This window comes from Aplysia californica, unplaced genomic scaffold (genome assembly GCF_000002075.1).
Source record: "Aplysia californica isolate F4 #8 unplaced genomic scaffold, AplCal3.0 scaffold00074, whole genome shotgun sequence".
Classification (NCBI taxonomy): domain Eukaryota; kingdom Metazoa; phylum Mollusca; class Gastropoda; order Aplysiida; family Aplysiidae; genus Aplysia; species Aplysia californica.
In genome coordinates this window covers 821,048-836,097 of record NW_004797344.1, presented here as the reverse complement: position 1 = coordinate 836,097, position 15,050 = coordinate 821,048, and the positions used below count along the sequence as shown (strand labels likewise).

The 15,050-nt window shown below is 39.0% G+C and overlaps 1 protein-coding gene across 1 annotated transcript; it reads left to right on the top strand.

The window, feature by feature from the left end:
- Positions 1–3,617: 3,617 nt before the first annotated feature.
- Positions 3,618–14,263, top strand: LOC101853534 (zinc finger protein 91). The gene is made up of 4 exons (XM_005094033.3): positions 3,618–4,896; positions 6,885–7,098; positions 8,502–8,740; positions 13,161–14,263. Exons 1-4 carry the CDS (start codon positions 4,131–4,133, stop codon positions 13,658–13,660), a joined length of 1,719 nt encoding a protein of 572 aa, XP_005094090.1. The 5' UTR covers positions 3,618–4,130; the 3' UTR covers positions 13,661–14,263.
- The last annotated feature ends 787 nt before the right edge of the window (positions 14,264–15,050 follow it).

Genomic DNA, 15,050 nt, shown 5'->3' with positions numbered 1-15,050 from the left:
AAAACAAAATATGCAAATAATTACCAGGACTAGATCTAGATGCAGGCTTTGAAACAAGTAACTTTTAAGAAAACTACACGAAATAATAAATTGTCACTGATAAGACTTTTTTTTTTAGCCTCCACTCTAACTCTAAGTAAGCAAGGTGAAATTGGAAAACTAAACGAAGCCATGTAACTCTAACAGTTAAAAGACATTTCACTTCATATATTGGCCTTTTGTTTGGTTACTTATATTTTAACCAGACGAAAACTTGTTTAAATTGTGTTTCCATTGACCAATCAATTTAATTGTACTTGAAGATGTCATATTTTATTGTTCAAGGCTCAATGTGTGTTTGTGTGAGTATTTTTGGGTCTCTCTCTCTCTCTCTCTCTCTCTCTCTCTCTCTCTCTCTCTCTCTCTCTCTCTCTCTCTCTCTCTTTCTCTCTCTCTCTCTTGTCCCATCAGTTTGCCTCTGTCCCTGTATCTCGACTCTCGATCCCTCTCGACCGCTCTCATATTCCATCACCCTCTATCACTCTCTTGCTTTCTCTCCTTCCACCCTTCCTCCTTCACCTCTTTATCTCTCTTCACCACTTTTTAGCCCCTCTCTGTTCCTGCATTTCCACCAGACGCGATTCGTCCATTGAGCACGGTGGTGCAGTGCCGCCCAAAATGTTAATGTTCTATTACGTAAAACACCTACAATAACAAAATAAAAGACGCCAGAAACAAACACTAGCCAAATATTATATCAAAATACGTTTCTCACTGGCGCCGTAACTGTCATTTCTGTGTCTATAGCGCCGTAAAACATCTACTATGCTATGCCAAAGTTCATGCGCTGTATCTATGCATACCAGGATATTCAACAGTGGAAACCTGACCTATAAATCGCTCTTTGGGATAACCCAAGCGATGACGACACTCGTAGCGAGTCTGGCGGTACATTAATATTAATAAGACGGCACATCTCAAATGTGCTCCTGCCGAATAGTGCCGAAACATAGCCCACAGTAGGCAATCTAAAAATAAACGCGATAGACTGTGCACTATTCTATGCCAAAATCATGTCAGGCCCGGAGCAATCCAGTGGAGTGCTCAAGTGAATTGTGATTGGTTCATTGCCTTGCCGCTATTTTAAGTGACTCTATGACCGTGAACCTGAGGGAGGTGAACGTGACACACTTAAGTCATCGTCCTATGAGTTGTGCTTTTGAACGTTTTTGTAGTGGAGTGGTGAAAGGTATTACTTGAGTGTTCAGTTCTAAAGCAGGATGAATGAAATTGACGTTTATCTAACAAACAGATTAATTTAGTTCTAGAAGTCAAAGCCACAAGTAAAAAGAATGAAAATAGAATATCACAAGGTTCTCCCTCACCAAGCCAAAGATCCTGAAATTATACACCATCTCATTTATTATGCCCGCCTTGACTATCTTCAACCTAAGATAGCTCAATTATTGTGCACGCCCACTTTTTAGACCCACGAGCCGCCCCTGATTTCCACCCGTCTTTCAAACCAGAATTTAGCAAAAATAAATATGAAAGAAAGTAAAAAGTTCAATGTCAGCTGATATAGTTATTAGTCACTGATTTGATTATAACTAATTTAGGTGCCGGTTTAGATGTATATCGAGATGTTTTTGGTTTAGTTATAGGCCTATATTATATTATGGCTATGGTCTAATGTTGAACCGCTCTGACAACCGGTTTAGATGAAGGTCTACCACGGTGTTCATATAGTTATAAAGACTTATATATTAATGGCTGTCAATAACCACTTTAAAATTCATGTTTTCGTGGTAATTTGTCTGGATGTGAAAGGGGGGGGGGGGGGGGGGCGCTAGATTATGTGCGTGGGGGGGGGTTGTGGGGGGGGGGGGTTAATATCGCAGTAGACAGTGGCCGATTGGGCAGGACCTAGGCCTTCTCAGATACTGATCTAAACACATCATCAACGCCCAAAGGCCCAAAGATTATGTTATAAGTTAAAAACATGTAGTAGGCCTACGTTACGTACTTTGCTAAAACTTTGTTCACTTTTGTTTGACTGCGGTTAAAACGAGATTAAAAACAAATCACTCTGTTTCATTATAGTCTCTGGTCTTTGCATGCGGGGCGATGGAGAACCAACAGAATCTAAAAACCCATTAATTAAGATTCATTTACCGTATTCAAACTAAAGTTCTGACACGTTTTCCTCATATTATAATGTCAACTCTCCAAAACGCTTACTATAAAGCTTGTTCACTTTCGCCTGACTACGATTAAAACAAGGTAAAGAAATCACTCTGTTTAATCTTCTCAGAATGTTGCATACGGGTCTAAAAGTCAATGACCAACAGAATCTATAAAAGCCTCACTGCAAACGTAGGTTCCCACACGTTTTCTTTGATGTTAGTCTAAATTAAGCGGTTTAAAAGAATATAGGGGATATAATTACAAAATACACCTAAAATATTAAAAGTTGAAATGTTTTCCAAAATTTTTAAAAGGACCCCCTAGCCTCCTAAGGCCCCCTGTATCCATTGTCTAAACCAGGAGCCAATTCACGATCAGGAGAATAATTGTTAGTCGGGCCACTGGTGATTCTTCGGCCATATAATAATAATAATAATAATGTAGGCCCAGCCAGAGCTAACAAAAATAATTTTTTTAAAGCAACTCAAAACAACATCTACTTTTCAATTCGGATTAAAAATCTAACATTTTATTCCAAATCAGCACCTCAAAAAGAGCAGTCATCGCGCAAACTACCTGCTTTAATGAATATACATGTATTAACTTACTTTACTTTTCACTTTTACTTTTATCCGCCTCTTATACCCTTTTGGGTGTCGCGGGAAGAAAGGGATGCCGTGAGTGGTTAGTATTTCCCTGAATCCATCTATCGTCTTTCTCGGTCGCCCTCTCGCCTTGTTGCCATCGAATTAAAAAAAAAATGTAGGCACGTTGTGCTAGGTGGTCTAATCGCAAGAGATGTCCGAACCATTTGATTTTTTGGTGTTGGATGTGATGCATGACACCATTTGTGCCCACCATTTCTCTGATTATTGAGTTTCTAATTTTGTCTCGCCTGGTCTTGTTTACTGCTTTTCTAAGACATCGCATTTCACATGTTGTAATTCTTTGCTCTAATGTGTCTTGTTCGTGGTCCATGTTTGTCCAAAAAAAATCAATTTTCCTGAAAAATAAGCGCAATTACGTAAGACGTGTTTAAAAAAATCCAATCCATATCCATGAATAAAATTTTTTTCTTCTCAAATTTGATTGCAGATTTGAAGACTCCTTACAATACTTGCTATATTTGTGATCTGTGGTAATTTTGCCCCCAAATAAGCGAGAGAGATATATATATATATAGCCTTCAGGTGTACCCCCCCCCCCCCCCCCCCCAATTTGATAAATGAGCTAGATATTTTACAGACCAAAATTTAACAAATTGTACTAAGGCCTTATTTATTATTATGATAGGCCTGGGGCACATGATAGGCGCAAAGTGTTATACATGACCAATGTATAATATTATTTATTTATAATAATAATTATTATAAGCCTTTTTCTTGGATACAACTTTCCACGTTTTGCTATTCTAGAGTGCTGAAACTGGTATGCTCCTCACACTAGTGGAGGGCTTGGTTGTTCGACGTTTGATGATCTGTGATCATAAACAAAGGCTGACGGTCTCCCCTACGGCAACATAATTTCGCTGATCGAGATCTAGATTAGATCTATTCTTCCCGGTGACAAAGTTTATTCCCTGATCAATATGATTCTGTGCAAAATTTGGAGATATTCTATCTTGGAAATTGTGGAACTCAAGCGTCAAATCGGCGTAGCGAAGACTGTTGTAGTGTAGACCAGTGGCAGTAGGTAGTGTTGGCCATTGGCTGGGGCCGAAAGACCCAATTATTGGGCCAATTTAATTCTAGCAGTCTCCATGGATGTTGATACTTTAATTGTAGACATCAGTCTTAAATTATGATTAATAGATCTAGTTGATTTAGTAAGCTGCATGAAAAAGTGTATGGTTGTTTTGTAGTGAATTTCTATTGTTAAGTCACAGCACTCAAAAGTCAAAAGTGTTAAAACAGTGTCAACATATTGACATTGCCAAGTGTTATAGTGTGTTGTGATTAACAAAAATGGCTGACATTTCTTACTCAAGTATACAAATGAACATCAATTTTGAGAAAAACGCAGTGATTAGACATGTGAATCTTGATGTTGATGGCATTGCTGTAAAACGAGGTGAACGGAGATCTAAATCGCGTCTAAGTCTAAGGGATGTTGAACATCAAGACACTTCAACTTCAACTTCAAGTGGGATGAATGAATCTGAAGAAAAGAACAGATTTTTGTTCCTGTTTGATCTCAAAGAGAAAAGGCCTGTTGTTAGAGAGGAATCAGTAGAAGAACCCAGTTTTGAATGGCCTTGTGATGTCAAGGCTAAGGGCAAGGGAAACGTCAGATCAGATGTAATTGAAAACAGCTGCATTGAAGTAAAAGGGGAGCCTATAATTGCAGAGGAAGAGATAAAAGTAAAACTTTTGAATAAAGAGTACCATACAGATATAGACATGGTGAAAACAGAACCTCTGTTTGAACATTTTACTGACTTTGGTGGTGAAGTGAATCCAACAGGAGAGAATTTTGTGAAAGAGGAAATGGGAGATTTATGTGTTGAGCCCACATTTGTTGAGGATCACATCAGTCAGGCTGGAGGACTACAGTTGCAAATCTCCAGTGTGAGGAGTTTGAGTATGGAGCAGAGTTTCTACCCAGACACTGATATTGTTGCATGCAGTCGTCAAGCTTCAATTTTCTCTGCTGACCCAGCTCTTCTGGAATATAGTGTCTCAAATTCTGGCCCAGTTGCAAGGACCTGCTGGAATCACGGTGAAAGTTCTGGTAATAATACATGAATACATGATATTATTCTATCCATGTTTAAGTTTTAAAAATGGATTCATGGACAGGTGCATGCATATATTTTAGTAAATTTAAATTAAAAAAAAAAATTTCAATGAATAAGCCTATCTGTCATTTTTTGTATGTCATGTGTGTGTGTATTAAAACTTGTAATGTCACAATAAAGACATTTGGTAATGACTTTAAACATGTGACGGCCTTTTGTGTCAAGTCGTAAAAGACAATCTTAAAATCTTAAAAAGCCTTACACGCATGATACAGCTTTGCTTGGGCAGTAAACATAGAGGAAGTAAATTGCTCAAGTACTACTTTTCTTCCCTTCTGATCTTGACATCAAGATCACGCTTCAAAGGAGAGCCATGTCAGTTTGTTTGGAATCAGAGAAGGTGTGAAGGTGTACAGGCAGTGACGAGGCACCATTGGTGCTATTGGTGCAAGCGCTCCACCTATACCCTGGCCTTCAACCCCCTCCCCCCCCCCTTTTCTAATTGTTGTAAACCAGTCAGTGCTCTAGATCAACATTACTAGGCTACATCTTTGCGATCCGTCACCCGCTGGCTGCGCCAGTGAAGAGACAGACAGCGAGGATGGTTTTTATGCTTGTCGCACCGTTTGCGGTTGTGTCTGCTGGGAGCAAGCAAAATCTTTGCACCAAAGTAATTTTGTCACAGTAGAGAAATCTAGGCATCGTTCTCCATGCACAAGTAAGAAGAAAGGTGTGCATGAAACTGCTCTTCGCAGCACCAATTTGGTGCAAGCTAAAAATTTGATCTAAGTTTCCATTAGCCTACTACACTAGTAGAGTCTACGGTAACTCAATGAAGAATGGGTATCGAAACTGTTGTCTCCTTCTATTGTGTAGCAAGTCCTGGTGCTGCACGAAGTAATTAGAAATCTTTAAATCTTCTCAGATTGTGAGCATAGTGAGTTGTTAAATATTATTTCACTTTATTGCAGCTTTTGTATGCGGTTTCATCTTGAAACAGTAGTATATTGATAGATGTAGATTACGGGATATCCTGCAGATTCTAATTGATGTTCCCTAGAAATTTTTAATAATAGCCTACTATGCCTATTACCCATTTGCTCACTTTCCAATATGCACCACCTTGTCTGCTACCCACGCAACGCCACTGTGTACAGGGTGTGTTTTTTAACTAACATCATGCATGAATAATTTTTAATTTTTATAAACAAATGCAAAGGGCCTTTCAGGTATTGTTGTTGTTTTTTGTATGCTCTATTCATTTTTAATGATCTGATAGGTTTTTTTTGGTCAGAGATGATATAATCGAGAATCTGCGATTTGACATCCTGTAATACGAACTTCATCTGCAGTAATTCATATTCTCTGAGTGTTAATTAACAGGTTAAACAGCAATAAAGTGGTGTTGCTGCTCTTGTTACGCCGTGCCTGACTGGACTATAACTAACCACGTATCTTGTAATCTGGGAATCTGGAAACAACCTTATTAAATTTCTTTGTCATCCCAATTTCTTGAAGAAGTTGTTGCTTGACTCTCTCTGCATTGGACATTATAATCTTTATTTTTGTAATGTCCAGTTGTAGAACCCAACATGTTGTAGTTTTGTTTTACGACCTGAGTCTGCAATTTTACAAGCAACTTTGTACTGACATGACTCAACAAACCAAACCTAACAACCTAATTGTGTAATCTAAGAAGCTGGGGAGAAACAGTTTCTTTTGTCATCCAAATTTCTGTAGTGAGTTGTATGTTGGTTACTTGTTGCATTTACAGTTTTGGACATAAAGCTGGTTTGTGACGTGATCTTACTATATAATTTATTTTTTTTCTTTTTGTTTTGGACATGGAGTGCTTGTCAGGTCTGTTTTCATAGAGATTCGCACCTAATTTACAGTAGGTTGTTTCAATTAATACTGTAGTGAAGGTAACTTATTATCATTTATTCCCCCCCCCCCCCCCCCCCACCCCCTACCCCAACAGGTCTCCGTGTCGTGTTGGGCCCCACAGAGTCAGAGAACAAAAGGAAAACAAGCAATGCAATGCAATGCAAGGCGTACAGAGAGCGGAACAGTGACAACTTGAATTACATTGAAAGGAATAAAGAGAAATGCAAAAAGTATCGACAGAGGGTGTTGACAGATGAGCAGTTGGCAGCACGTCGAGAAGCTAGCCGACTAAGGACCCAGAAATGCAGGTAAAAATTATTGCAGGTAAAAATATAATTTTTACTTATATTTTTACCCTTATTACAAAATGCAAAAACTTCAGTGTAGCAAGCATTCACTTCTTACTTTATCCTTCTGTATTTTTTTTTATAGTTCTAACATCTCTAATCTCTTTCAACTTATAGTCATAGAATCAGAGACAATGCTGTTAGGATGTGTTTCATGTGCTGCTATACAAACAGGAGACATTGTTTACTATAAATATGATCTCACAACTCATGTGCCACACCCAATCACAAGAAACGAATATAGGGGAGTCCACTTATAACGAGTCCTGAAATAATAAGAAGTCTCTTATAAAGACACTATTCTAAAACCCCGTTTTTATCCTTTTTTTTATCTTTGTAAATAAAATACTGCTATAGCGCAATCAGACAAACAGGCGAGTCGCTTATAGTGGAATATTGCTGCTGCTGTGCACAGCGCATAGGCCATTTCAACATGTAAAACCTAGCCGGTTTAGAAACTTGTTGGTGATCTAGCAGAACAAAGGATGGGAGAGCCCACCTGTGCCAACAATGAAGGCTGGAGCGAATGTGTGTGGAGGGTGTGGCATGGGCAGACAAGCAGTTGTGAAGCAGAACGCATCGCATGATAGGCCAGCCTAGTCTAAATTGTTTAGGCCTACCATGCCTCTCACTTTTCTGATGGAGAAGTCACAGTGCTGTGATGGATGGAGCGAATGTGTGATGTGGGCAAGCAGACAGAATGCACCATGGGGTGTGGTGGAGTGGGGGACAACACAGCGGACGAGTTAACCTAGAGAACTTTCTTTCTGATTGCCAACGCCAAGCTGTCAATATCGCTAGCGCTAGAGAAAGAAACCTGATCAGATTTTTGATCAAGTAAGACCAAGAGGTCATTTTGGGCAAAATTATAATCAGGGGAGATAACAAAAAGAAATAAACAGAGCACGAAACTCAGAGATAAGGCCTACTTTATTATTTCCTTTTGAATTTATTACTGGATCCTTTATAACGAGAATCCTGCTAAAACGGACATTTCGTACCAGTCCCCTTCCTCTCTTTATAACAGGATTCCACTGTACCACACTAACCATTCCTAACATTCACTATTATTGTTATGATAATGCCAGATGCCACAGTTCCTAATTGAACTCCAATTTATAAGTTTTAGATAGTATGACCCAGAGGGGATTCAAATGAACAGGCTTCACGTCTTTCACCTAAAGTTTAAAATCAAGATTTGGCTGTTTTTTAAGGAAGGACTGACTGGCAATGGGACAATGTCATATGCTTTTAACCAGTTGTTTAATTGTCCAAATAATCTTAATGAGTTCCAGCATTTTTCTCAGTATTTTAAATTCTTCCTTTGTTCGTTCCCCTCATTGTACGATTTTAAATCCTGACAGAGAAGCAAAGAAGCTTAAAAAGAAGCCCTCACTGACTTCAGCACCCAAATTGACGAGAACGCACGAAGAGAAGCCAGAAATGAGGGAAACCGTTGAGGAACAGCGTGAGGGTTGGAAACTTCAAAAGGAAAAGCAACTAGCATCCTGGACATCTCAAGAGTGGAGACATCAACAGGAAAAATGTAGGACATACAGCAGAAAGAGAAAACAGAATCTGGCTCAGGTTGACGACGCAAAAAGTGAGTTTTTTCTTGTTATAAATTTGTTGTCTGTCATGTGTCCGCAGCCCTTTGTTGTTTTTTTAAGGATATTTTATTAGAAATAATGATGAAAGCAACAGTGAGAGATAAATGTTTACACATTTTGTCTGTGTTCAAACGCTGAGCACATGACAACACTAGGTCTTGAACCAAGGTTGGTAGGGTGGTGAAAGTGTCTGCTTTGAGATTGAAAAGTCAGAGCTTTATTCCAGATCGGATCTAGCGTAACTGCTGTCTCGCAAAAACTGTACCTATTGGTTGCTGCGAATCAACTTGCAAATGAAATATGGGGTGCTTTATGATATAAACACGAAGAGATAAAGTTATTTAAGGATACATCAAACAGAGAAACAAGTCTATATCCCATAGCCAGCCTTGACAGTAGCTAGGCAGATCCATCACATGATTGATTCTATCTGTACATTGGGTAGTATAGGAGTGTGTTCTCTGCAGCTCTTCTCAGATCAATAAGGTCTTCCTTTTTGTTTCACATCAAACAATCGACAGCTGTTCAGATGACTGGATACACGTCTATACAGACGGCTCAGCATTCAAAGGTACAACTAAAGCCGGATATGGAATACTAATACAATACCCAGGTGGAAGTTCCAATGAGATCTCTGCAGCCTGTGAAGAGAAATGCAACAACTACGACGCAGAAATGATAGCAATTGAAACAGCACTATACCATCTCCGCACAGTTTTTGACTTTCATCCAAACAAAACACAGAGTATAGTGATCTTCACTGACTCACTATCAGTCTTGCAAGCAATAGAAAATGACCACCATCTAAACGAAGACTTGACACATATACTGTTTGGCTCCCATCATCTGATAACATCCTGTGGCATCAACCTGGGGATGCAGTGGATTCCCAGACACTCAAACATACCTGGAAATGACAGAGCAGACACACTCATCAAAATAGGATCTAGACAGGAACAACCCAACATTCCAACTTCATACAACACTGCAAAACAAATCATTAAAAGCAACAGCAAACAAGACTGGATGAACAGATGGGCCTTGGGAAAGACAGGCAGAGCAGTTTTCAAACATATGACTACAACAAAACGAAATGACAATATCAACCACCTACAGAGAAAGAAACAGACCACGATCTTCCGCCTACGAACAGAACATATACAGCTCAACTTTCACTTTAACAGAATAAAACCAGAACTTCCCCCAATGTGTCCTTTGTGTGACTATGCATATGAGACAGTGGAACATCACCTTTTCCACTGTACAGCCCTAAATGACATCAGAGCTACCCTTCTCCCTCCGAGACCTAACTTCGACAACACACTCTACGGAACATTACAGCAACTGCAGCAAACCTGCACTTATCACTACATGACATTGTACAGAAGGGCGATAGCCCAGATGTTGCTGGATCGATAACAACAACAACAACAACTCCCTTTTTGTTGATGTTTTGGTCACAGCGCACCGGCAGTGGAATTTTAGTTGTAGCGGGGGATTCCTCGCTGAGCGCCTTATCACATCGGGGTCACGGGGTTCAGCTCCCTGTAGCCGCTCTGTCTGGTACTTTTCAACGTACAGTTTTAGGCGTATCTTTGTATTTATGGTAATTATCATTTAATGCACCCAAAGCACGCATTTCTGCTCTTGAGACCCAAAAAACAACGGACATTGTAACTAGTCTGGTTATTTCGTTAGACACGCTGAAGTCGGCAATGCTAAATTGTAAAATTTTTTTGATAAGTAAGAATGAAAAAAAATCAATATAAAAATAGAAGCACAACAAAAACTGTTGTACTTTTGGAACATGAACGACATAACAATGGTGCAGATACTCAGAAAAGATGGTATCTGCGGGTATAATAGAAAGCTGTAATTTTGCAACTTTATCCATCTGGCTCGCAATTCGCTATGAAGTAATTCCTCAAAATACAACTTTATGTGTCTAATATAATCGGCAATATTCGCATATGTTCTCTAAAGTTTATCAAAATTACCCTGATGTCTCTCTGTGAAAAAGTGCAAACCGATTTTAGTGCCAGAATGCATCTACAACAATGTAATACACGAACAGTAGGCTATCAGTTACACTCCATAAACTATTCCTTATTTTTCTTAAAACGCTAAATCTAGGTTTTGTAAGTTGACTGAATAACAGGGATGACTTCTAGTGACACTGAATCAGCACCAGGCTTTTCCAGCTTATATTTTCGTTTCTATAACCATTTGCAATAACTGACAATGTTCTGATTTCTTTACATTTGTAAGTGTCCGCGCATATGTCTGACACAAAAACTAAGTATGAATGTTAGCTGTCATTATTTTTATTCCATACAAGAAGTTCATCTCTACCCATGTATTAACACAGTTTTGTGTTTTAAAAAAATCTCATAATCTATCTTTCTTAATTGTATGTAGGCTGCCACAGACACAGCATGATTCATGAACAAACGCAGAGTAACTTTCTCTTGTTTAATGGTAAAACAAGAGCTAACACTGAGTGTCTTTAGTTAAAAAATGCAGATGTGCATCTTTCTTCTCTTATAACTTGACTATTACCGCTCGCACAGATTTAAGATTTCTCATGGTAAAAGACATAATATTCGTGGTCAGTTTAACACAGATTTTGGAGAGATCTGTAGCGCCTTTTTAGAATAAACAATCATTTATTCTTAAGTGTGTAAGTAAAATAGGACAAATTATGTACTCTGCAAACACTTATATAACCACATTACGCCCATGTTAAGAACGTTGCATTGGCTTCCCGTGTCAGCTAGAATGTCATATATAAAGTTGCTATATTATGTCATAAATGTGTCAATAACAAAGCTCCCTCATATCTTAGTGATCTCATCCAGATTTATATTCCATCCAGATCACTAAGATCAGACGATCATTATCTTTTAAGAGTTCCTAGAAAAGGGGGTAAAAAATTAGCTGAAAAATCGTTCACCCACCTTGCTCCGTCAGTTTGGAACTCTCTCCCCCAACCCTTGAGACATACAACATCTGAGTCTAAATTTAAGAAATCTTTAAAGACACATTTAATGACATCCTTTTTATGTCAGTAGATTCATGTTCAGTACAATGCTATGTAAATGACTATGTATCCATTTATGTATTTTGTGAATTTCATTGTGTATATTATTTTCTGCTCATTTCGTGACGATGTGTAAGCGTGTGCGTGTGATAAGCAAGTAGATGTGTGTGTGTGTGTGTGTGTGTGTGTGTGTGTGTGTGTGTGTGTGTGTGTGTGTGCGTGTATGTGTGTGTGTGTGTGTGTGTGTGTGTGTGTGTGATTGGCATACATTTCATGTGTGTGCACATGTATGCGTGTTATGTGTTCGTGAGTGTGTATGTGTGTGTTTGTGTTTGTATGTGTATATGTGTGTGTGTGTTTGTGTGTGTGTATGAGTGTGTGTATTGTGCGTGTGTGTAGCGTGCGTGAATGTTGTTTGTACTTGCATTTATGTAAAGCGCCTAGAGCTGTGTTTACATGGGAGTGGGCGCTATAGAAATGATCTTCATTATTATTATTATTATTATTATTACTTATCTAGAACAAAAACTAAGGCACAGAAATTAACCGTTCTAACGCAGAATAAATCTCAAGACATTGAGCTTTTAGTACATGCGCGTAATGGTTTCCTGTGTGGTATGGAGAAGAAGTTATATATTGTTTCATACGTAAACAAAAATACGAACTTCATAACCGACACTGGCAAAGCCGCTTCAGGGCTCATTATCCCCTTGACCCCAAGCCGGGGAGCTCCGGCGGGCTGCTGAGTCACGGTAACTAAAGGTAACAGAATCGGGCAAAAAGTGGCGCCATGTGGTATCTTTGATATATGTTTGTTGCTATTTCAGATGTGTGGGGTTGTCTATTTTGTTTGTTTGTTTTATTTTTATTTGTTTTTTTGGGGGGGGGGGAAGGGGGGTTCTGACCAGAGTTGGTGCTCTTTCCTATGGTGGGTTTTTCTCTCTCTGGTCATGGATGTGGGGTTGTGGTGTACAGCAGCACTGATTCCTATTTCAATAGTTTCCAAATATTTCTACATTTCCAGTTTTCCACACAGCACACACCTCTAACTGTCACCTAAGCAGACTCAACCTACATTTTGTACAGCTCAGCCACACGTACCTTTTTATGTCATTTCTTTTAGGTAAATCTAAAGATTTTCACAGAATCTCACATTTAGGATTTTTACAATTTCTGGATTTGTTATACGCTCACTTTTTCAAATACAAAGACGATATGGTGCTGGAGAAAGATAACTATGAGCAAAAACTGAATGAATATGGTGTAGTTAGTTAGGTATCAGTTTACTATGAGTGTATAGGTAGCATCCACATTTCGTAAAGCCTCTGGGAAACTTGGTTTGATAATTTGTGTATTATTTGCCTTTTTTTCAGGTGTGCCATCTAGTCACCATGTTTCACCGACCTCCTGTCACATTGTAGATCAGGCAAACGATATGCATAGAAGACAAGATGAAAGTTTAAGCTGCCAATCTGGGACAGAACAAAGGGTTTCTCAAGAGAACATTAGCAGTGTTAGAGAAACACCTTTACTGAGAAACCGAAAAATATGCTCAGGAAAAAATCCTGACAAGTGTTGTGCAGTTTGTGGTGAAAACAACAAGTGTGAAGTATGTTGTGCTTCGTTAACACGCAGGGACAATCTACAGAATCACGAAAGAATGCACACTGGAGAAAAACCTTACAAATGTGAAGTTTGTGGTGCAATGTTTGCAAGGAGCGGCAACCTACGCAAGCACCAAATAAAACACTCAGGAGAAAAACCTTACAATTCTGAAGTGTGTTATGCATCTTTTTCCACAAAGGGACGATCTACAGAATCACAAACGAATACACACAAGAGAAGAACTTTACACCTGAAATTTTTTGTGTAATGTTTAGACATAGTTTCAGCCTATAGGATCTGAAAAGGGCACACACTGGAGAAAAGCCTTACAAATGTGATGTTTTTAGTTCAGCGTTTATAAGCACTGGCCACCTAGAGAGACACAAAGGAACTCACGCTGGGGAAAAACTGTGCATGTGTTAAGTTTGTGAAGCAACGTTTGCAGATAATGGCAACTTACAACTTACAGAGACACAAAAGAACACGTAGAGGAGTAAAGCTCAATAAATGTTATGTTTGTGGTGTAATGTTTACCCAAACTAAAAGCCTGCACATTCACAAAAGAACACACTGGAGAAAAGCTTTACAAGTGTGGGGTTTACGATGTAATTTTTGCAAAGAGTGGGGGCCTACAAAGTGGCAAAGGAACACATGCAGTTGAAAAGCCTTACAAATGTTTAGCTTGCAGTTCAGCATTGGCATGGATTGGCTGCCCACACAAAAGAACACACAAACATACATATATACAGGATAAAAGAAAGTGTACAGTTTGTGAAGTAACACTTTTGTTTACTGGCAGCCTGCAGACACATGCACATACACACACACATGCACACACGCGCACACTCACACTCTCTCTCTCTTTCTCTCTTTCTCTCTCTCTCTCTCTCTCTCTCTCTCTCTCTTTCTCTCTCTCTCTCTTTCTCTCTCTCTCTGTTTCTCTCTCTCTCTCTCTGTTTCTCTCTCTCTATGTCTCTCTCTCTCTTTCTTTTTCTCTCTCTCTCTCTCACTCTCTCTCTTTCTCTCCCTCCTAGTCTCTCTCTCTCTCTCTCTCTCACACACACACACCCACACACACACCCACACACACACACACACACACACACACACACATACACACACACACACACACACACACACACACACACACACACACACACTCGCATACACACACAAAGTAAAATAAAATAAAGTAAGATGAAATAAAGATAAATAATAATAAAGCACATATGATAGGATGAAAGCTTTATACACGTTTACAGATGTGAAGTTTGTCGTTAAGTGTAAGTATTAAGTTTGCACAAGCCAGTGGCATGCAGCCACAAAAGAACTCACAGAGGTGAAAAGGCATAGAAGTGTGAAGTTTGTCGTGTGAATTTTTATAAGGAGAAGCTATCGACAGATCACACACAGGACAAATACATTACAGGTATGAAGTTTGAGATTCAGTATTTCAAAGGGGTCACATATAGAGACATTTGAGAACTCGACTCGCACAAGAGAAATCCATAAAATATATTTATGTGGTCAATTAAAAAATTAGGGCAATAAGATGACCACCTGGCTCAATTAAGTTTCTTCAAGCAATGGTGTTTGTTTTGTTTTTACATAAAACATGTATGTAAACATGTGACATACCATATTTAGGAGGTATTTGG